Raw genomic sequence first — 23,940 nt, forward strand, 5'->3', positions numbered from 1 at the left:
GGTTGATCTTACCTGTTAGCCAATCAAGTGGCGAATAAACAAGAAGCTTCCAAGATCAAAGGGGAAGGGGTGGGATCTAAGTGGTAGCAACGCCGCGGGGCGAAGGAATGACAGGCAACTTCACTAATACCACAGACATATTTTTTTACGTAAACTAAGGGGCGGAGCTAACTTGCTGGCTGCACCAATGGCTGACTGAGGGGCGTGTCCTCGGGGCCAAGCGGGAGCCGGAGGCCCCGGGCTCTCTGGGCCGCGCCTGAGGCAGACGCGACGGGGTTGGGGGGCAGCGGCGGCAGTGGCGGCGGTGGCGAGGGTGGGCGCCGCAGCTGGCCCGGGTGGATGGAGTTGGAGGGGCGGGGTGCTGGCGGTGTGGCGGGGGGGCCGGCGGCTGGGCCGGGGCGGAGCCCCGGGGAGTCGGCGCTGCTGGACGGGTGGCTGCAGCGGGGCGTGGGCCGGGGGGCCAGCGGCGGGGAGGCCGGGGCCTGCAGGCCCCCTGTACGACAGGATCCGGACTCCAGCCCGGACTACGAGGCGCTGCCGGCTGGAGCTACTGTCACCACGCACATGGTGGCGGGCGCCGTGGCAGGGATCCTGGAGCACTGCGTGATGTACCCCGTCGACTGCGTCAAGGTGAGACCTGGACCTGCTCCGAACCCGACCTGGGGCTGACCCGACCCCCTGGGTCACGCCTGGAGCCAGGATCCCAGCCGAGAGCCGGAGCCGACAGGGGTTCCTTTCTGGCTCCTACCACCACCACACTATTCGACCGATACTCCATGCAAGCAAGGTCCCAGCCGGGAATTGATCCCAGTCAGGAACCGGGACCCATTTCTAACCGTCAGTGAGATCTGAATCGGGACTCTGGGAAGAAAATCTGTCAGCCAAAACCCTGGATCCCATCTGGGACTTAACAGGAATAGGGTGGGATGGGAAAGGAACAGGTAAGTGCTACTAACTTCATTAAGGTAACGCTTATTGAAGACCCAGAATAGGATCTTAAAAGTTAGGGATGTTCCGATTGCTTTTACAAACTAATCTTGTGTGTTTACAAGTGACAGGGCGGGAACCAGAGTCTGGAATCTCTCAGCTAGATGAAAGATTTACTTATTAAATCTTAATGAGGGAGTGGAAATCATTGTACAGTCAGAATTCAGAGTTCCTGACTGGAAATAATACGGGAAAGACCATGTTCAGGGAAAAGTTTCAGTTTCCCTGTGCAGCAGGCCTGATACCCCACCTATTTCCTGAACATGAAAATGTAGCTGGGATTGGGGTTGTGTGTGTGCAGGACGCACATCAGGATGGACCTCATCTTTAGCCACTTGAAGTTGACAAAAAGGGAAAAGTTGCCTATAAGGGAGGCATGACAGTATTGGAAAATAGATGTTAGTGTGAAGAAAGTAGATGTTAGTGTGAAGAAAATGAAATGGGACCAACATGAGGGCATGATTCCTGGGAAAGTGAAAGTAATTTCATCCACACCAAGCAGGCTGTTGAGTGGGTACAAGACTAGGTGGTGACTAGGTGTTTCTGAAGAAAGCTGGGTAACGAGGGAGAATGCATTGTTCTTTACAGTTCTTATCTTGTGCATTAGCAAAGGAGCCACCACTAAATAAGCTGAGTGAGAAGTAAACTCAAGGGGACTGTTGAAATAAATATACTGACAGAGACTGGTTCTTCCTTTACATGTTAAGAGTAAGAGTCGAAAAATATTCTCACAGCTCTTGGATGTATGTCTTCTTCTCAAACTAGGGAAAAGTTACATGTTCGGGAGGAGAGTATTAACTTGGGAGATGCAAAATCTGTCTCTTCTGCTTCTCCATGTTTCCCGTACCGTTTCATGTTTTCACTAGTAAGGTGGATGAGGAAGTGGAGAATGTGCTTGTTAAGCTTTGTGAATGACACTGAGCTGGTAGGAGTTTTCTCACACACTGCAAGGTAGCTCCTACCAAAGACCATAAAACTGGTAAATGCACTTGACTAAAATGGTTATTAGAATTTTGAATACCCATGTCAATTGTGAGGAACAGAAATAAGTAGTAAAATCCATGAGAGAGGAATAAGAGGATGGCTAATGCTCTGACAATATTGAAATGTCAAACAGATAAGTACAAGTAAAAAAGATTCAGACGTTTATATATATAGGGTCTAGATTGAATGACTGAATTGTTAATGCTGTGTATCCAAAAGTTAACATCTAACTGCAAAGTAACCTCACTATACTTAAACTATGAGTAGAATCTAAGAGTAGATAAGTCTAGGGTGCTATCTTTCAGGATGGGTATCAAATGAAAACCGGATCAAGGAGAGTAATGGCTTGAAAAATACAGTGTAATAATGTGACTGACTTAGAAATATTACCACAGCTATTCAATTTAAGTGTTGTCCCACTACCTTGGGCAGCTACCTCCTTACTCCATATATTTACATAAATACTGTTTTTGTTGTAAACAATCTGTAACTTCCTCTGTTAGAAATGCTTCTAGAAGAGGGGTCCCAGCTTCCAGGCCATGGACTGGTGCTGATCCCGTCGGATCAGCGGCGGCATTAGATTAGAAGTAAAGTACACAATAATGGAATGTGCTCATATCATCCCAAAACACCCTTCCTCTGTGCCGTCCGTGAAAAAAAAAACTGCCTTCCACGAAACTGGTCCCTGGTGCCAAAAAGGCCGGGGACTGCTGCTCTAGAATACTTGGCTGCGTATCCTTACATGGGGCAAGTCTTTGTCCTCTGACAAGATGGAGTTGATGTTTTAGTCATTGAAGCCATTCAGAATCAACTGTGGTAGTTCAAGTGGGAGATCAAAATGGGTAATGCTGATGGGGGTCAAAGATAAGGTAGGACGGGAAAGCAAGGAGACTGATTTCCTCCTGAGCTGATAAACCCACTGAAGGAACATTTGGAAAGAGAAGTTCCAGAAATGTTTTGCATAAATGCAGCAGCATTGCTGAAATAAGTCACTTGCAGCCTTCCAAGGTAACTGTTTTGAAGAACAGTTCTTATTCATTTAGATAAGCGTTGGAATTTTTTTTTTAATTAGTAATACAACATTACAGTCATGCCTCAAAGCACTCCATTAAATAATTATTTCATCTGGAGGAAAAAAAATGCTCAGGAGTTTTCAAAAATACAAAAGCATATTTTAGAAGAATCATTTTCATTTGCCATAGATGCTGGGATTTAAATGACTAGAGGGAAAAACTAGGTGAGACCATTAGGACTCAGGGTCAGTTAATACTGATTATAGCAGTAGATACTGTTGTGCAGACTTGAAAGTAAAATTCAGATCTCTTCCTTCAGAAGGGGCGTCCCAGTTTACTTGTCCTTAGGCAGCCCTTCTTCCTCTTTTACCATAAATAGGTGGCAGAGAGGAAGAGCAGCCCAAAGTACCCTAAGACTAGAGGCAGGTATCTGTGTTGGAGCCTAAAGGGCAATCACAGTGTTTGCCAGTGAAAGCTGACAGTGCCTCTGGCATGCAGGACCGTCCATCCCCAGGCCACTTATCAGGGTCAGTTCAGTTCAGTCACTCAGTTGTGTCCGACTCTTTGCGACCCCATGAACTGCAGCACACCAGGCCTCCCTGTCCATCACCAACTCCCGGAGTCCACCCAAACCCGTATCCATCAAGTCTGTGATGCCATCCAACCATCTCATCCTCTATTGTCCCCTTCTCCTCCTGCCCTCAATCTTTCCCAGCATCAGGGTCTTTTCAAATGAGTCAGCTCTTCACATCAGGTGGCCAAAGTATTGGAGTTTCAGCTTCAACATCAGTCCTTCCAATGAACACCCAGGACTGATCTCCTTTAGGATGGACTGGTTGGATCTCCTTGCAGTCCAAGGGACTCTCAAGAGTCTTCTCTAAAAGCATCAATTCAAATTGATGCTCAAAAGCATCAATTCTTCAGCGCTCAGCTTTCTTTATAGTCCAACTCTCATATCCATACATGACCACTAGAAAAACCATAGCCTTGACTAGACAGACCTTTATTGGCAAAGTAATGTCTCTGCCTTTTTTTTTTTTTTTTTTTTTTGCTTTTTAATATGCTGTCTAGGTTGGTCATAACTTTCCTTCCAAGGAGTAAGCGTCTTTTAATTTCATGGCTGCAATCACCATCTGCAGTGATTTTGGAGCCCAGAAAAATAAAGTCAACCACTGTTTCCACTGTTTCCCCATGAAGTGATGGGACCGGATGCCATGATCTTAGTTGGTCGAGTTAAATATCCTTGGGAAGGACCATGGGAAGTCAGCATAGCCTGGCTAGGCCACAGTTATTCAACCAGCTATTTCCATGGTCATAATAGGGAGGTTTGGGAGTGCAAGTGAATTCCAGTTTTCCTTTTCTGTGCTTCAGAGGCAAGCACCAGCCTTTATCTAAAAGGATAGGTTCTGCAGCCTAAAGCAGTCAGGACTCGTCTCAATATCTTGTTAAGCACCTGCAACCAAGGTGCTGCTTTTTGGCTTTGCAATGGTGAAGCAAATAAATCTATAAGTTAAGAAAAAGAACAAAGGGAAATAGGTCTTTTTCAAACCAATGGAAGATTAGGAGATGGAAACATTGGCTTCTTTGATTTTCTTGTATCTAATAATAAGTATTCAGTAAATGGCAGTTGCTCGTGTTTGTCATGCCCTGTTTGATGTGCCTTGCAGTTATTGATTTAATCCTTGGAACAGCTTCATGAAGTAAACACCATTTTCATTATTTTATAGATGAAGAAAAAGAGGCAAGTTAAGTAACTTTCCACGGTCACACAGTTAGTGGCAGAGCCATGGTTTAAACCGAGTCTGACTCCCCAGCCTTCCATACAGCCTCCCAAAAGCAGATTTCCAGAACCAAGCAAGGCACAGAATTTCACAATAGTGCTTCTTCCTAAACATGACCTGCAGATGAACAGCTGGACATATCGATCACTGCAGCCACAGAGGAACTTTAGAGTGAAAGCATAAAAAATCAAGCCTGATCTATTAGCGGTTTAAGAGCAGTTAGTTGCCTATCCATATCTTCAAAAACTGGTAACATGAGACAATGCTGCCAGGATCTGTAAACTCTAAGGTATGAACTAATATTTCTGAGAACCATATTGAATACAATAAGAAAGCCTTGTATCTCTGACACCTCATAAATCAGCAGTGGCTTTTACATGCTTTAACTCTGAGTCCCCACAATAGCCCCGTGCACTAGCAATCCTTGGTCCCATGTTACAGATGATGGCCTGAAGCTCAGAGGGCAAGTGACACCCGAGATACACAGCCAGCAAAGCTGGGGCTCCTACTCAGGCTTTCATACTGAAGTGTGGCTTGTTTTACCACACTGCTTCCTTCCCTATTAGTCTGACTTTTCTTCAAAGCTAGGCAGTGTTTTTTTTAATATCGAAGACTATTCATTCTTACTTAGAGATTTCATCTTTTCTCTGAAAGATTTGTTGACTCACAAATTTGGGAAGCCATATTTGTTTTTATATTTGGTGTGGCTTAGGCCTGGGTCCTCTCCATGAGGGCGTATCTTCATTGAGTTAGAATTGTGAGTTAGATTTAGACATGTGTGTAAACTGTTCAGTGTAACTTACCACCATCCAGGTTTCTCTTGTGGGTAAACGGTTCCAGGCCTCTGAGGCCAGACCTTCAAGTCTGGTTACCCAGATACGACACTGACTCCCGCAGAACACTGTGATTTCTAAACATTCCCTCAATACAAGATTAGTTTTTGAACAAACCTATGGAAACACACAGTTGTTAAGCTGCCAGTTTATCTATTAGTGTCCCTCCCCAGCAAAGGGCTGTAGTCTCCTTGAATAACTCCTCTGGTGAATTTTATCCTCCCAGGTGATGTGAAAGATCAGTAAACACATTCTTTGTTGGAAATTGATGTTTTTTGGTTGTTTTGTTTTGTGTTTTTTATTGAGAAGTAAAAAAGAATGTATCCCATTGTGATAGTGATCCTGTGTATTTCTGATTGAACTTCAAATAATTAACCTTTTATCTAGTTCTTTGTTGGTAGCAGGAAGGAGAAAATAACTCTAGAGGAATGTGGATTGCTTGCAGCTAACTAGGACTTGTTAATATGGTTAGATTGTTTTCTCCCATACTTTTGAGAAGAGACATTAGTCTTGGATTCCAAATGGACAACAGGAAGGTTCCAGCTATTCAGTCCAGATTGAATCAGTGACAGGAATGAAGTAGGAATTTAAACTGTACTTGGGCATTAGTTGCCCCTATTGGTTCAGTAATGGTGTTTTTGAACTGGTGTAGACAAAACTAAGATTCTTCATTCTGCCATTCATTTATTCAACAAACAAATCTCGAGTGCCTACTGTATTGCAGGCACTGGATATTGATTTTATACTATCTGATAGTCTCCAAGCCACCTTAGCCTTGAAATGGGTCAGTAAACAAGAGATCTGCCCTGTAGACTCATCTTTCAGAGGTCGGTGATTTGTGAACTATAAGATTAATTTCCCAAATTTCAATAAAACTTTGTCCAGGAATGCCATACAGAATATCTACTGTATACATTCATTCCAGTCATTGAATCCTCTGGAGATTCCAAGGGTTATGTTTCACTGAGACTGATCTTTATTCCTTGATGCCAGTTTTGGGATTTAGTCAGTTTAGATTAGAAATCTGGAATCTCCCTCAGTTTTAGAGACTAGATGGGTTTCCACCTTCATAGCTTGAGGGCAAACTTTCTTTCCCAGGCAACTAGAGCAGCATCTGTTAGGAATGTTATTTCTGCCAAAACTGTAATGTACAGGCCCAGCTGCCAATGCCAGACATTCTGAAGAAGTCAGATTATCATCAAGCTTATGCCAGAGGTTGAGTCCTCATCTCATTAGGATGTGATCAGGAAGCAGGCCCAGGATCAGTTTTCAGTAGTAATAAAGTATATTGTAAATAGCTAACTTTAGAATCCACTTGTAAAGAGCTCTTAGCCTGAGTTTATTAAGCTACAAAAGCAACTTCTCCTGAAACACAAGCTTAATATTTGTTGCTGAGGCTATGAATCACTTTGGAGTTCAAGAACACTTACCAAGGAGTAATTTTTTGAGGGAAAATAATGGTGTTCTACTCATAGAGTCATGTGTTATTGTTTAGTCATTAAGTTGTGTTCAGCTCTTTTGAGACCTTGTGGACTGTTGCCTGGAAGGTTCCTTCTGTCCATGGGATTTCCCAGGCAAAAATACTGGAGTGGGTTGCCATTTCCTTCTCCAGGGGATCTTTTCCAACCTAAGGATTGAACCCACCTCTCTTGCATTGGCAGGTGGGTTCTTTACTGCTGAGCCACCAAGGGAGCCTGTAGAGTCATAGATGACCAGAAAAAAAAACATCCAAGGCTTGGAAAGATTGGATATAGATTTGGAAGGCAGTAAAACTGGATGCCAGATACCACTTCTACATATTGACGCCATTTCACATAAAAGGTCTGCCCACAGCTCAGGCCTGAGTGCTGAGACTGGGTGAACCGTCAGATCGCTGACACTGCACTTCTCCCTTCTGTACTTTCAGACCCGGATGCAGAGCCTACAGCCGGATCCAGCCGCCCGCTATCGCAATGTGTTGGAGGCCCTCTGGAGGATTATAAGAACGGAGGGCCTGTGGAGGCCCATGCGAGGCCTGAACGTCACAGCAACAGGCGCAGGGCCTGCCCACGCCCTCTATTTTGCCTGCTATGAAAAGTTAAAAAAGACATTGAGTGATGTAATCCACCCTGGGGGCAATAGCCATATTGCCAATGGTATTGAGCCTTCCTGTGCTGGTTCTCCCACTTTCCCAACTCTTTGGGCTTTGCTGGTGTCAGTGCTTTCCAGTCTCAGCATGGTTTGAAGCTGCAGCTTTGGGCTGGGGTAGGCCAGATTATAGAGGAGGGACTTCCAAACCTGATGTTCTAAGACAATGAGCTGCTTCCACCCCACGCCTTCTTCTGGGCACCTCAACAAATGGTTACACTATCCTTCCTTATGTACCTGCTTGACTCGCTTTATCTTCTCCCTGGCATCAACTTCTAATACCCTGACAATGTAGAGACACACACTGAGCTGCCCACTCTGTGTATTTCTTGGTAGTCAGGTGTTAATCCTGCTCCTCTGGGTAGGATCGGAGGTAATCCAGTTACCCATGGAAGACATTAATGGAGCCTCAATTCTGCACCTCAGATTTTCAGGATCCCAATTGCCTGGAGGCAGTTTGTGTCACAGAGGACAAAACAGGAGCTTAACACGTGAATGGGGGTGGGGCCTGGGTCTTTTGTCCAAAGAAACCAGAGGTTGAAGGTTGTGTGGGAGTGAGGGAAGGGATAGCAGCCTGGAGAGAACCAAAGTGAAAGGGCAGAGGAGAGGGTGAGGGATAGGGTAGTTCAGGCCCTGAGAGAAAAGTCTAGGTGGACAGCTGTTAGGCTCTGGAGACAGGCTGGGCAGCACGGGGCAGCAGGGCAGAAGGTTGAGGCTCTGTGGTGGAGACCTAGTCGCCTGCCCCTCATGTGCTCCCCCTAGTGGGCTGGTGTGCTGGCATCCCCTGGCCACAGTGGACCAGCTTCCTATCTGGGGCATGAGCTGCATCTGTCCTCAGAGCCATCTTGGTTGATGAAATCTGGGCTGTTCTCTCAGACTCTTCCTGGCCTTCATATGGTAGCTGTGGAAGGTAGACTGATGGCCCTAGTAAGTTAGGGGGAGCAAATAGCCTGGTTTCTCTCAACAGGCATCTAGAAGCAGTGGGTTCCCGTCTTTTAAACTGGCTACTAGTATCCCCCTCCCTGCTGTGGTTTATCACAGCCACTCCCCTTCACTCTGGGGTCTCCCTGAGTCATTCACCCCCTCCTGGCCTTACATGTGGCAGTTGTTTTTTCCTTTGCAGGTGCGGCTGGGTGTGTGGCAACATTACTTCATGATGCTGCCATGAATCCAGTGGAAGGTAATGATTCCTCACCCTTTCCCTCTGTGGGCAGCTTCATCTACATCTCTAGGCTCTTCCTTTATTTTGGGTTTGCAGAAGAAAGCCAGGGAGCACCCCGTCAATTTTGGTGGGAAACCCTACTGTGTTACATTGTCTTACCAGTAGAGGGCGCTCCCTCCATGCTGTCAGTGCTTAGGAAGATTCCCTTAGGCAGGAAGCATATTCACTGAGATTTAATTCATCTGAGGGTTCCCTAGAAACACATGAGACTGTCTGTGGCCTGTTCCTGGGCCTTCCTGAAAGTCCAGTTTGTAGTGGATTTGATCTAAAAAATTTAGCAGATTATTTCACTTCTCTTCAAAGAGATGAAAATGATTTTGACATTTGAAAATACTGCCTTTCTTGTTGGAATGAATAATGGTTGAGATAGAAATGAAAGGGTAACGTTAGCAGAGCTTAGTCCCCGCAGTGCTGCTTGGATCTTGGCTTTTCAGTTGGAGAATGAGGTCCCCAAACAAATATGAAAGGATAGCACAGTTGCCGTGTTCCTTAAAGTTACAGTTGTTTACCTGTCTGGGCAAGACCATGGCAAGGAAAGGGCCAAAGCTAAGCTGAAGATCTCGAACTCATACCATGAATCTACTTGAGGGGGTGGGAGATGTTTGGAAACTAAAGCCACACTCTTCTTGGCTAAGACTTTTGTTTTTGGTAGCCCTTCTCCAGCTCTTCCTCCTGCGGAAGGATGGCGTCCTCATATTGTAAGCGTTGGCATTCTGTGTACCAACATTGGGATTGCTAGGGCTGCGTGTTTGTTATTATGTTCACTGCCACTGAATCCTTTCTTGTCTTGGGACTTAATGAAAGAGTAAGATGGTTGTAATAATAGGTACTTATTTCAAGGAGACCCTATGGAGTCTCAACGGTAGATATATCTTGTATATTAATTGGTTGGTCTTAAAGAAATCGTACTGGTAGTAGTTCCATTATTTTTTAGTCCTTTATCAACCCTCTGCTATCCCCTCCTCTCAGAAAGGGGAAACTTTCACTTAGCAGGCCAACTGACAACTCACATACTTTTTTCTCTCTCCAATCCATTGGCTGATCTACTGACTTGGGACTCTGCTCCTGGACATTGCTGCTCACCGGCTGAATGCTGTCACCATTCCCTTCTCACTGATGGTGCCGCCAGTGGTCAAGCAGAGGATGCAGATGTACAACTCACCGTACCACCGGGTGACAGACTGTGTCCGGGCAGTGTGGCAGAACGAAGGGGCTGGGGCCTTTTACCGCAGCTACACCACCCAGCTCACCATGAACGTTCCCTTCCAAGCCATTCACTTCATGACCTACGAATTCCTGCAGGAGCACTTTAACCCCCAGAGACGGTACAACCCCAGCTCCCACGTCCTCTCCGGAGCCTGTGCAGGAGCTGTAGCTGCCGCTGCCACAACCCCACTGGACGTTTGCAAAACACTGCTCAACACCCAGGAATCCCTGGCTTTGAACTCAAACCTTACAGGACATATCACAGGCATGGCTAGTGCCTTCAGGACGGTGTATCAAGTAGGCGGGGTGACTGCCTACTTCCGAGGGGTGCAGGCTAGAGTCATTTACCAGATCCCCTCCACAGCCATCGCTTGGTCTGTGTATGAGTTCTTCAAATACCTGATCACTAAAAGGCAAGAAGAGTGGAGGGCAGGCAAGTGAAGCAGCACCAAATGGAACCAGCGTTCAGCCAGCACTGATGCCCTGCCCGCTCCAGCCATGTTCTCCGTCTTGGGACGCACCCCAGCCTCGGGTGGAGGAAGGAAGGCAGAGGGCTTGCTCTCCCCAGGCTCTGGGTGTCTGGCTGACACCAGTTCCTGCCGCCCTCTGCCGCCACCGCCTTTCCTTCCGGGCCCTAAGCAAGTGCAGCGAGTCACACCATAGCATCTCTGACACTCTCCTTCCTGGGCCTGATGACCTGCTCTAGACTGTTACAGAGGGATAAGCAGCTCATTCCCCTGGTTCCTAATAAAAAGCCTTTAAATGAAATGGTTTCATGGGGTTTGTATTGCCAAAGGGGAAGTGAAATGCTGTCAACGGTTCTTGACTTGAAGCGTAAATCAAGGGGCCCCTAGGGAAGGTCCACTGCGTTTAGTTTTTGTTTCTGCTGTTTTCGTGGTGATTTAAGACTGGGGTCATACTCCGCCTTGGTTAGTAATAGGCTCCAAGGAATGTCTCCGATGGCAGGAACAATGGGTCTTTGACAGACCCTAACTTAGAAGGTGCTCTTGATCCCCACTGTTGCCTTTCCCCTAGGGCAGTGGCGTGGCTCAGGCAGGGAGATCTCTCTGCTCTGATTCTCAGCTCCGCCTGCAGTGGACGCCTTTCCACGTGGCACTGGCTTTCTTATGTAGTTGCAAAGCTAAAATTAGTCGGTGCAGCTTCAAGTCCTGAAGATTACATGATAAATAATAATACTTTTCATTTGATGTTAAGGCTTTTACAAAGTACTTTAACATAGGTGATCTCATTTGGTTCTCCTAAAATCTGACGTAGGCAGTGCAGGTATCATCAATGTTTTACAGGTAAGGAAAGCTCAGAGAGGGGGTGACTTGCTCAAGGTCTCACATTAACTGCAGAACTGGGATCCCAACTCAGATCATTTATTCCTAGAAGTGAATCTAATTGTGCCCTCCTACAGATAGGGAAAGAGCAGAGGGTATGTCTTCCACCTGCCATCTGAAGGAGCTCCCTGCCCAGGACCACTTGGGCTCTGGGAGACTTGAGGGACAGGGTTTTCACTGGTGGGTTTGGTGGGCCAGTCTGTACCTTTTTTTTTTTTTTTTTGGAACCTGAACCAGTTGTTAGCAAGTTGTTCAGTACACAAAGTGGAAATTTAACCCCCTAAAACTTCCATCTGTCATCTTTGCTGTGTCATCTGTCATTCATTCATTAACTATTGAGCATCTGTGTTGGGCACTGGTGTTGGGGACATGATAAATAAAACTACCCCTCCCACCCCCCCCCAAAAAGATTAAAAAATTATCCCAGCCCTCAAGGAGCTTGTCTGGAGAGGAAGATACATGTAAACAGGCAATTACAAGATAAGATGACAAGAAACGTGATAAGTAAAACTAGACACTTGTTGAGGGGACAGAATACCCAACCTGGTCTTGGGTGATGGGGTAGAAGGAAGTGACATCTGAGGGAATACCCGGAAGGCAAATGAGCTGTCAAGTTTTGTTGTTTAGTCGCTAAGTCGTGTCCAACTTTTTTGCAACCCTGTGGACTGTAGCCCATCAGGCTCCTCTGTCCATGGGATTTCCCAAGCAAGAATTCTGGAGTGGGTTGCCATTTTCTTCTCCAGGGGATCTTCCTGACCCAGGGATCGAACCTGCATCTCCTGCTTGGCAGGCAGATTCTTTACCACTGAGCCACCAGGGAGGCCCCAGCTGTGAAGAGGGGAAGGGAAATGTTCTCAGCAAAGACCTGGAGCATCTGGGGTTCAGTTTGCAAGGGGTTCCATGGTGGCGGACAGCCTAGGCAAGGCATGCAGCTGGAGAGCCAAGCAGGGGCTGGGTCTTAAAAGCAACACTAAGGGGTTTAGAGTTTATCCTGCAGGCAGTGCAGAAGTATTACAGGGTTTTAAGCAGAGGTATGGTGTGATGAGATCTGCAACTGAAACAGATCACTTAGGCTCTCTAAGGAGGAATTAGAGGAGCAAGACTGGACAGGCAGGCAGACCTGGGAGAAGGCTGCCGAAGTCATCTGGGCAAGGCTGCACCCAGTCTGTGCAGGGACTGTGGTGAGGGAGAGAGAGGAAAAGTGGCAGACGAGCAGGGTTAGAGCTGCAGATCAGCAGGATTTGGTTACAGAGTAAATCTTGTTCTCCTTCCACCTGACAGCCCTTCAAGTATCTATGGAGAATCCTGTCTGAATGCACTTGAAACAAACTGTCAAGGAAACAGCAGGGTCTCCTGTTCTGAGCCTTAAGTAAGCTCTGCCGCCCCTCTGATTTAGTGATGGGGGAGAGATGTTAACAGAGCCACACACACAGTGATTGCTGAAGTCTGAATGGCCTGTGGAGTAAAAAGAGCATGATGAAGTCATTGCAGAGGTCATTTCAGGGGGTTTGCTTTTCGAGTGCAAGAGAACAGCTGCCTCCCAGCACCGACTAAGCACAAGAACAAAGGGATGTCTCCCAAACCTGGCCCCTGTTGTCAGCTTTCCAGAGCTACTGCCTGGCGTGGTACCCAGACCACAGCAGACACGGGGCAATAAGATCCGCTTTTCAAGAAAAGGACATGGGATAATTTCAGAAAGAATGGAAGTCACTAAAGACCCCCTCAGTTCTAATGCCACTCACAAATAATGAGAAAAGATAGCAAAGTGACCTTTCAGTCTTCAACGGTGTTCCAGCCACTAGAGGACAGTTGGTTTGGAGTTTGGACCCAGCCTCAGGTTCCCAGGTCTCTGGGTCCAACCACTAGGGAAGACAAAGGCAGAACAGGGTGATGGAGTGAGAGTCTAGATGCCAGTGACTGGGTGCCTGGGTCAGAAACCAACCCTCACTTTCACGGGGCTCACCACACCCATGGGAACTGTGGATTTTGAGGGTAGCCCCCAGCTCAGAGTCTGCCTGAAAAGTCAGGTAGGTTATGTGGCACTGTGAGGACCCAGCACCAAGCCACCATCAAGGGGTCAATTCCTGCACAGTGTTTACTGATGGGGAAAATGAGAAAATAAGTCACAATTTGGCCAGAGAAAAATGTCTTAATCTGACATGCAAGACCAGAGTGAATGAAACAATCATATTAACACAAAGCAGTGTATAGTCATGAAACCAACAACGAGATTGAGAGACAGAAAAGATTACTGTAGCCCAGAGTTAGTGAGAAAGAAGTGGCTTTAATAGTAAAATGAAACAAAAAAATTGTAAAAGCCAAAAAAAGTGCTAATTTTATAAAATTTAGAAAACGTAGAAAGAAAATACCTCTACTCCTATTACTCAGAGAATATGACAACATTTTGATATGCACATCATCTAGTATTTTTTCTATGTGTATTTTTTGTTAATTTTCAAAAATCAAACCACATTGTCAACAGCTTATTTCACATAACCGTATAAGGTGCCCATCCTTCCATGTTATTAAATTTTCTTCCATCACCTCAATGTAAATGGCCACATAATGTCCCATTGTTCAAACGTACAATAGCTTATTCGGTCAGTCTCTTGGTGCACCTTTACAGTAATTTATTCTCAAGAGCATTGCTTCGGGAGGTCAAAACTGAACAACAAAAAGGAGAGCAGGGCAGCTGTGGAGAGAAGGTGCAGGGTGGCGAGACAGTTTGGTGCTGCCTCCCAGCAGAAGCTTCAGAGATCCTAAAGGGAGACCAGGTGTAGGGTAGTGGTTGGAAGGGGTAAGGCTGACCAGTGCGGAGGTCAGAGGTAACAGGGTTCTTAGAAGTCATCCCTCCTGGAGCCCTGCCCCACTCTACAGCATCCCTGGCAGACCCACTCCAGGGTTTGGGTGCTCACTGCTACCCGAGGCCGACCATGTTCACTCACTGCAAAGTTCATTGGTTAGAAAGTCCATTCTTTGGTCTTCTGCTTCCATTCTAGAATCATGTCACTCTCCTGCTTTTGAGGCCAAATTCCTCACCATGGCCAATGGTGCTTTACATAATTTGGCCTCTGCCTGTCTCTCTAATCCAAACCTACAACTTGAACATGAGACATTCAAAACAAACACATATTTTCCTGATAATCTAAAATATTCCTTCTGTTGTCTTCAGTCATGGATTTAGGAGACAAACAATATTCTGTCTAAAACTATCAGAAACCTCACACGATCATTGTTCAGCTTGGATGTGCAGTACCTGTTACTTCCTGCTACCTTATACGGGTGAGCAGAGAACCATTCTATGAGCGTCACACACAGTATTCCTGCATTGTCAGGACTCTATAAATGCAAGCTCTCCACGACGACCACCCCTGCCGTCCACACTCACACACTGAAAAGAAAGAACAATTCTTTCTATTGAGGCACTTAGGTCTCCCTGTAATTTCTACCTGTGATCTCCCTCTGCTGCTGGAGCAGCACAGAATCAGACTAATCCTTTTCTCTCTGACAGCCCCTCAAAAATATTAAGACAGCTGTCATGTCACCCAGGGAGGGTCAGATTCTGGAGAGCCTGAAAGTGAGGTGAAGGAGTCTAGACTTGACTTGGCAGCTAATGAGGAGTTCTCATGGTTCTTAAGCAGGGAGGGACAGGACTAAAGCAATGTCAGGATGCTTTCAAATAACAGTCCAAATAGGGGATGACCTGGAGTTGGTGGGGGGGGCGTGGCACTAGAGACAGGGACTTCAGGTGAGGGCCTGTCGCCACCATTAGAAAAGGGGGACCCTCAGAAATATTGTTACTGGAAGATGAAAGGGGCTTGATGATGGTTTAGACAATCATGTGGGAACTTAGGGCTTCCCAGGTCGCAAAGACTGGTAAAGTGGTAAAGACAACATCTGCCAATGCAGGAGGCGCAAGTTTGATCCCTGGGTCAGCAAGATCCCCTGGAGGAGGACATGGCTACCTACTCCAGTATTCTTGACAGGATAATCCCAAGGACAGAGGAACCTGACAGGATACAGTCCACGGAGTCGCAAAAAATCGGACACAACTGAGCTACTGAGCATGCACACACACACGTGGAAACCTGCCTATTGGTAATTTGCACACTGAAGCTAGCTCTGAGTTGCTCGTTTCTTCCTAAGGGCCTGCCCACCTATGGCAGCATAGCATCAAGTCAGATGTCTTAGATTCTGGGACTCCCAGGGAGGCCTAGAAACAAAGCAGAACTGGAAATGTGTATGTGCAGGGAAAAGACAGCCTGGGCATTTGTCTACAGGTGTACAAAGAAGGGTAAACTGGGAGGAAAATCTAGCTTGCTCCTGAGACACTGACCCAAGACTCTGATGTTCCCCTTACATGGGTTTCTTTTGGCTGCAAGGTCTCTGAACAATTGGAGAATCAGGGCTATTACACCTGAGTAGGGAAGCTGTGTGTGTTGTGCAGGGTTTGCCCCTTGCAGGCAGGGGCTGAAAGCTTTCCCTGGGAGGTAGGAACCTACTCTGGCATCTGACACAGGATGTTTCACTGAAGGACAGCACCACTCCTCAGGGAGCTTCTGCTCCTAAAGAGGAGCCTAAGAAGGTCAATAGTGAAGTGAGGGCCTCACGGTCAAGGACAATCTCCCTGGAGGGCCTCCTCCGTACAGCACATCCCACAACGTGCTGGCTAGAAATCCAAAAGAAACAGAAAACTTGGTCCCTGCCACGTGGCTCACAGAATGTTTAGAAAGTCATGTTTAGGCAAAAGCAAAGTCACAGAACACGAACTGAGGCCATACAAGCTGAGTGATCTATGGAGAGGAGATATCAGAGGACATTCCCTTAAAGGAAGGAGTTGGTACAGACTTTGAAGAAGGGCTGAGTCTGAAGAAAGAAGACAGAAGAGACAAGAGACAAGAGTTTTCCACCCAGCGGTGATGGCTCAAGGAATAAGCTGAGGGATGGAGAAGAGGTGGCTGGTCCTGAGGGTACAGAAGGGAGGTTGCTTCAAAGACCAAATTGGAGGGTGCTGAGGTCATATGCCCATAAAAAGCATTGTGCTTCAAGAGGGACAATGTGATGAAAATGATGTTCGATGGAGAGGCTGTGTGCAGGTCTGAACTGGGGGCCCACCAAATGCAAGAAGGATGGCAGGAGATTTCTGAAATCACCTGGATGGGAGATATTTGCCTGGGTTCAGGCAGATGGCAGTGGGACCATCTGTTCACCCTACCTCCTAGCAGATTGATAAAATATGAAACTAAGAAGTTACATTTTATATGGCTCTGTGGTCTAAGATCACATTTAGACATATAGAATTCTTCAAACAACCATTGCATTACCTGCTCAGGTGAACCTCACAATCATGTCTGAGGGAAATATAGAAGAAGCTGTGTACCTTCTACCACTTGATACCATGTGTCATAGACTTGCTCAAATGTGAGTCGCATAAGAATCCTGTGTGTTAGGAGTGCAGGAATTATTATCCCCATTTTGCAGGTGAGAAAACAGATGCTGAGAAAGGTTAAAAGCATTTGCTCACAGCCACATAGCCAAGCTCTTTGGATCCCGATTTCACAGGTACAGTGTAACAGAGACCTCTGGTGTAAAACACCACCTTAGCCTAGATCTGCTGCCCACTTCAGCTAAATACACCAATTCCTGGCATTAATTTACTAGTAATTCAGCTTTTTCAGGGTCACTCAGCCAAGTCTGGTCTGCCGGGACAAAGCGCCCAAGGAGTAGAAGTAGAGGGAAGGGCGAGGGGACCAGCCCTCCCATCACCTCTCCCATGTTTTAGAAGACATTAAACATTTTCTGTTTGTCCCACTCCCAACTCAGATAGGCCTGGCTTTCCAGGAGGTGGACAACACATTCGATCTGCTTTAGGTCAGCTTGTGCAACCAGATGAAGTTTGGACAGAGTGAGGGCAGGGTCTCAAGGTCACCATTATTTCTTCATGACAGGGTGGAGTGTTAGGAAAGCCAATAAAATGCTGGTGCTTGCTTGGAGTCAGAGAAAGCAAGGAGGAGATCCCTGGGGAAGCATGGTCCTACCCCTCGTTCCCGCCAGCCCCTCAAAATCCACTCCCACTCCCAGCCACCTGCAGCCATCAGCCAATTGCAGCCCATACAAGCAACAATTTCTTGAGTTTGAGGTGTCTTCCCCTCATCCCCTCAAATCCTCTCTTTTTCAGGACTATGAGCTGCTTATTTCAATTTTTCTAACCTATATAATTACATAAGTAATTGTGAATTGAGATGGTTCTTGCTTTGGAATATGTGAATCTACGGTACATTTTGCATCTGGCTAAATCCTGAAATCTCTGCTTTATCTTCTGCCTGGGTCACTTGATTCTCAGACCACCTTCCACAAATTGCAGGGACAACGATGACCTAGCACCAGAGATGGGAGTGGGGAGAGCACAAGGGCCACACACGTATTCACTACAAATTTGCAGTTACCATAGGCACGTGCCGTGGGCACCTCTTAAATCATGTGCTGCTGCAGCTGCTGACTTTCAACACCCCCTGAAAGGAGTTCAGGGTGGAGAGCAGAAATGAGGCACTCTGTGCTCTGGCAAAACTGGCAGAACAAGTCTTCGGATAGTTAGAATCTTTCAGGAGTCAATTTTATGCACCCAATTCTCATATCTCCTCACATCTGGAAAAACACTAAAATCCTTCATGGTGACATCTATTCCTTGTGACTAGCAATAACCTTCATGAGACTAGTAGAAACCTTTTGCAAAAAAATATATGCTTGATTACATGTACTTCCCCTTCACCAAAATCACATATGTATTGACCTTCCACCCCTACTTCTTTGGAGCAGTTTCTCAGAGCTATCTGAGACGCTATATCCCAGGCTATAGTCCTCATTTTGCCCCAAATAAAACCTAACTCTCAACTCTCACTTTGGACATTTTTTTTAAAGTCAGGGAGACAGTACACTTGCATTAACTCTGGTCCCATTTAACAAGTCTAACAACCAAGGCAAAGGTCACCTTGAGAGAATATTCTGGTTTCTAAGATGCTAATGTACCATCCTCTTTACCTTCAGCACTTACTCTTGAGTCATTCCCACCTAAACCAGAGCATGCCCCAAAGTGGTCGACTATTACCACGAGAGATGAGGGTTACTGGTACACCTACCAGGGTCCACCTTGAAGTGTTAGAATCACATCCTCTCTGAGGAGATTGGGTCTTGTTTTTTCCAAGTAAGTTCTTGAAACAATTGCAGCTTAGCTTGTTACATATGCATGTCCCCAGGGCCCCAGTCAAAGCCTTTGGAGGTATGGCTCAGGAATCTGCATGTTTAACAGCATCCACCATCACCCACCACACCCCAAGTGATTATGATGTCTTATAAAGTCTGAAAACTGATCCAGTCCAACCTCTCAATTTACAGATGGGAAAACTGAGGCTTATGGTTACAAAGCCATACGACCAGAATACAAATTTCTTTCTCAATCTCTCTCTGCTTCTTTCTCCTCTTTCCCCTCCCTCCCTCCTTCCCTTCCTCTTTTCTCTCTTTATTTCAAGACCGTAGACTTTTTCTCTTTTACCACACACAGGTCAGCACAGAGGTTCCAGTTCACTGGGCAGCTTTGCTCCCCACCTAGTTATACAATTCAGATTTCTTGTGTGTTTTTTTCTTTTAAAGTCCTAATTCTTTCTAAAATCAGTAACGAGGAAAGATGGTTTGACACATAGCAATGAACATAATTTTTCATCTGCCCCGGAGGCTTAAGACGTGGGCAGAGTAGAAGTAAATGGAAAGCAGGCTTATGCATTTGTTCCTTTATTCATCAAACCATCACTGACCATCCAGTGGTGGGACTGGTGTTGGGAGTACACAGCACCTAAGACAGGGCCCCTGCCTTTGTTCTAATTCAGTTCACGTCACAGCCAGACTCAGAACTGGAAAATGAAACCGGATGACTTAAGAGCAAGTGCTGGCCAAAGGAGCCAGCGGCACCCCCAAGGGGAAAAGAACATGGTCCCAGGCCAGCTTTGTTCTCTCCTGTGACCATCCCCCTTGGCTTCCCTCTTCTTGGAGCAACAGAATCTGTGGTCCAAGACTCACATACAGTGTTTCTAGTCCCAGACCGGCTATATCCTGGGTTCAAGAACAGAAGTCAGGGTGGGGAAGGAAGGGGGCTCTTCCTCCGTCCCACAGCATCAGTTCCCGTGTGCTGGAAACAGGGAAGTCTGTACGAGGCCTCCCCTGACAGATCAGCAGGCTTAGCAGTCCATGCAGAGCCAATAAACACGGTCTCCTTGGACTTTAATAACATTTTGAATGGGTTCCCACTTAAGCAGTCCTTGAGAAACTTGGAAAATATGGCTCAGGGTGAAAGTTTTATTAAGCAGGATGTTGGGGAAATTAGCGGTATCATTTAGCACCCCCCAAAATCACTGTTGGCATTAATTTGCTTTGCCCTAGGTGGTCTCTGAGCCACCCTTGTCTTATCCCCCTCTGTCTCTCTCCTGATCCCAGTGACCCTTCAAAGGGACGTGTACAGCTTTGAACAAGGTTGTAAACTGGGACTTGCATAAAAACAGGGGTCAAGGGAGCTATAACAGAATGATTTAAGCAAACTAAGGCCATTTTATGTTCCAAGTTAAGTGTTAAAAGCATAAAACCATTCTTAAAGACATGCTGGCTGAGTATATGGAGAATAAAACTTCCTTCTGAAAATAAACTTTGTCTTCTACAATCAGTTCATTATATACCATCACAAAAGTGTGGTCCAGGCAGAGGAGAAGGCATTGCAAATGCAGAGCAAGGAGCAGAAATTGCAAATGGGTTGAGAGTGGGGAGGAGCGAGTGGCTGCACGGGACAGGAGGTGGCTGAGGCTGAGGGAACTGCTCAGGGATCCTGTCCCTCCCTCTGGAGGTCACCCCTTAAATGCACAGCTACCTGCCAGCAAGAGGCAGAAAACAGAAGAGAACAGAGAAAATCACAGCTACTGATAGTTACAGCCGCCATGGCTCTGTGTTTCCTAAATGCAGAACACTGTGCTCAGAGACTTCTGTACATTTTCTCACTTGATTTCTCCAATAAATTTGCAAAGAATGCATTATTCCCTACTTCACACATAATCTAGCTTAGGGGGGATTTAAACTCAGCACCCGCCCCCCACTCTAAAGAGTACAGAAGATGAATATAAGTAACTGCCTGTGATGACATGATCATTTCTTACGGTTTTCCTGCATTTACATATACTTCCTGCATATGTTTTTTTGGAAAAATCACTTATTTTAAAAAATACAAGTCATACATATTTAACACATTCTCATAAAAGCCAAAAAAATAAGAATCCTTCTGATAGTCCTACAATTAAATAGCTGTAAACACAAAAGCATATTGGAGAAAAAAATTTTTGAAGAGAAAAACAAAATCTACAGTCCCTCCACTTTGATGAAGCAACTGGGAGTGATGAGAATATTACTTTTCGGTCTGATTTTTTTTTCTGCATCTGTTTTGTGACATACATTTGCATTTTGTATCCTGCTTCCCTCACATTACGTCATGGGCATTTTCTGTGTCGTCTGCCTGGTCTTCTTGCTAGGTAACATTTAACTGAGAGCCACAGTTTACTTAAACATCCCCCTACGGCTGAACATTTAGATCATTTCTAGTTATTTGCTATTATCAAGTGTGCTGTGATTAAGATCTCCAGGCATATTTCCCCCCCTTTCTCTCATTTGGATTATTTCCCTAGCATTCCCAGAAGTGGAATTATTAGGTCAAAGGGTGTGAACATTCTTAAGGCTCTTCTTGATGCATAGTGCCTAATTGTTTTCCAGAAGGACTGAACCCATTTTTGTTACTTGGAAACTGGCTACTTTCTCTGTGTGGGAAGTTCTGGGGAAAGATTTTGTTTAAGATTTCTCATTCTGCTTAACTGAAATCACTACACTTTCATTTTGCTGTTTCATACGGCCCCTTTCAAAGTTTGTTGACAGTGTTTGACCAACTGATTACTGGGTGGAAGATTTATAGCGGTCTCCCTGTCTCCAGGCTCTTCCTGCCTTCAATCTGTTTTGCTTACTGCAGCCAGATTAATTCCTGTGGAAACATCACTTGCCTTGTGTCACTGCCTGCTCAGTAACTTGTAGTGACTCTGTTTTCTCCAGGATCAAGTCCAGACTCGTCTACTGGGCCTTAAAGACCCTGCTGAGGTCCCACCGCCCTTCCCAATTCAATCGGATCTCCTACCAACCTCAGCAGAAACTTTCAGCCACTCCTAATCCTCCAATTATGCTCCATCTGCTCTCCCCTTTTGCTTACGTTTTCTCCCACCTGGAATGCTTCCCCATCCTTTCTACCTAGTTCAAATCCTCTGCTTTCAGGATGGTTCAGTCTCACCCAGTCAGTTGAGAATTCTGCAAGAAAAGTCATGGAAAGTGGGGAAAGACCTAGAATCAGGAATGCAGAAAGAGGGGGAATCAAAGGAAGGAATGCAGTGGTGATGGTAGGTATGCCATCGGGGGCCAGGAGGACACAGGCGTCCTCTCATTAAAGTCATGAATGAAGGGGTTGGCAACAGAGATCAGAATGAAGGCAAAATTCTTTGTAGTACTGATGACATTTAGGCCATTTCTAATGGCCTAAAGAGGGGATCTGTAAGAAAACAGGGTTATGGGCTAGGGCTAAAAAAATGATGATGGAAATGGCAACCCACTCCAGTACTCTTGCCTTGAAAATCCCATGGATGGAGGAGCTTGGTGCAGGCTACTATCCACGCGGTCGCAAAGAGTTGGGCACGACTGAGCGACTTCACTTTCACTTTCGCTTTGAAAAATAATGGTCAATATGGGAAAATTCATTTATATTTTATGAAAAGAAACCCTCAGGAAGCCCAGTGCTGGAATGGTAGCTCTCTGCTCATCAAGGACTCTTTAGCTGTCTGCAGTGCCATCCCTAGGGTATGGCCCTCCTCCTCATGCTCCTATATAGTATTTGGGGCACCAACCATCACATCTGGAGTCCAGACAATAACAGGCATAAAGATGATGAAAAATGGCTCTGTTTAGGGAAGGTTCCTGGAAGTCACAGGCAACGCTTTTGTTCAGAACTCATTGGGGTAGTCACATGGCTGCACCTAGCTATAAGGGAGTCTATATGCCCAGGTAAAAATCAGAATTACATTACTAACCAAAGAGAAGAGCAGATGTGGGGGCATGCAGCTAGCAGTCTGTGCTACCAGCTATTATGGCACTAGCCTAATGAATTTATATCTATTATCTCTTTTAATTTTTATACCAATTCTCTGAGCAAGTACATAGTGGAAAGGAAAGTAAGACCTAGACTGTGTTTAAGTCCAGAGCCTGGGTTCTTTTTAAAAATGTTTTTAGGCTTCGTGGAAATTTATGTTTCATGATATTAAAAAATCACAAAATAATCGATAACTTTTTTGGACTGTGCGTGGCCTTTGTTCCTGTGTGAGGGCTTTCTCTAGTTGCGGTGAGCAGGGGCCACTCTGCGGGCAGTGCTCAGGTTTCTCACTGTGGTGGTTTCCTTTCTTGTGGAGCACAGACTCAAGAGCTCGTGCTCGGGGGCTTCAGTAGTGGCAGCAGCAGGCTCAGTAGTCGTGGCTCTCGGGCTTAACTGATCCGAGGCATGTGGAATCTTCCTGAACCAGGGGTCAAAGCTGTGTTCCCTACATTGGCAGGAGGATTCTTACCCACTGTACCACCAGGAAAGTCTGATAATTTTTTTTCTTGACCAAACACACACACTTCACATTTCAGAGATTGAGTCTTACAGACTCTGAAGTTGCACCTCACCACACAGAACTGACTGGAGCCCCTCTTTTCATATGAGGTTAGCTACATTTTTATACTATAGGGTCTTATTCATGAAGACTATATAAGATTTTCTCTGTAGGTTGTAAAATACAAGTGGTTCTCAATAAATAATATTGAAGTAAAGTTCTATAGAGAAAAATAGCAATTAATTTTGTAGACCGTTTAAGTTAAACAGTTTTCAGAAGTGAGATGTCTACTGAAATAGTTGTGAATGTGAAAGAGGGCAACAAAGGTGAAATTCTTCCTCCTTCAATTTGTATTGTGTTTCAAATTGTCACTCTGGTTTACCTAGAAAACAAATGAACGGGGAACTGCCTCATAGACAGGGTAGGCAGGTTTGCTAATGCTAATTTTGTGACTAACTGGAATCTGAGATGCTAGGGAGGTTAACTTTTGGTGGAGTTGGATGGCTTTCATAGCCCTAGTTGGAAAGGCAGGGTGAGGGTGAGGTAGGATGGTAGGGGGCAGAGGGCATATTTGATTACAGAAGGAAAGCTGTTTGGAAAAGTTTTTTCAGACTGAGAAGGATTGCAGACGGAGAAGGAAGAGAGAGCATAGCACAGAGACTACTTTTAAAAATACTGCGGACAGGGAATGGGGTCGAGGAGGCCAAATGGAGTTTAACTACTTACAGATAGGCAG

General features: G+C 45.7%; 1 protein-coding gene across 2 annotated transcripts; it reads left to right on the forward strand.

Annotated features, from left to right (window-relative positions):
* The first annotated feature begins 241 nt into the window (after window positions 1-241).
* Window positions 242-10,921, forward strand: SLC25A28 (solute carrier family 25 member 28). Of its 2 annotated transcripts, none has more exons than XM_027528534.1 (4): window positions 242-630; window positions 7,505-7,733; window positions 8,849-8,905; window positions 10,077-10,921. In XM_027528534.1, exons 1-4 carry the CDS (start codon window positions 340-342, stop codon window positions 10,592-10,594), a joined length of 1,095 nt encoding a protein of 364 aa, XP_027384335.1. In that variant the 5' UTR covers window positions 242-339; the 3' UTR covers window positions 10,595-10,921. The 2 variants fall into 2 exon arrangements, with proteins under 2 accessions (XP_027384335.1, XP_027384336.1); XM_027528535.1 differs by lacking the exon at window positions 242-630 and adding an exon at window positions 660-941.
* Window positions 10,922-23,940: the final 13,019 nt, after the last annotated feature.

The sequence above is a fragment of the Bos indicus x Bos taurus genome, chromosome 26 (genome assembly GCF_003369695.1).
Source record: "Bos indicus x Bos taurus breed Angus x Brahman F1 hybrid chromosome 26, Bos_hybrid_MaternalHap_v2.0, whole genome shotgun sequence".
NCBI lineage: Eukaryota > Metazoa > Chordata > Mammalia > Artiodactyla > Bovidae > Bos > Bos indicus x Bos taurus.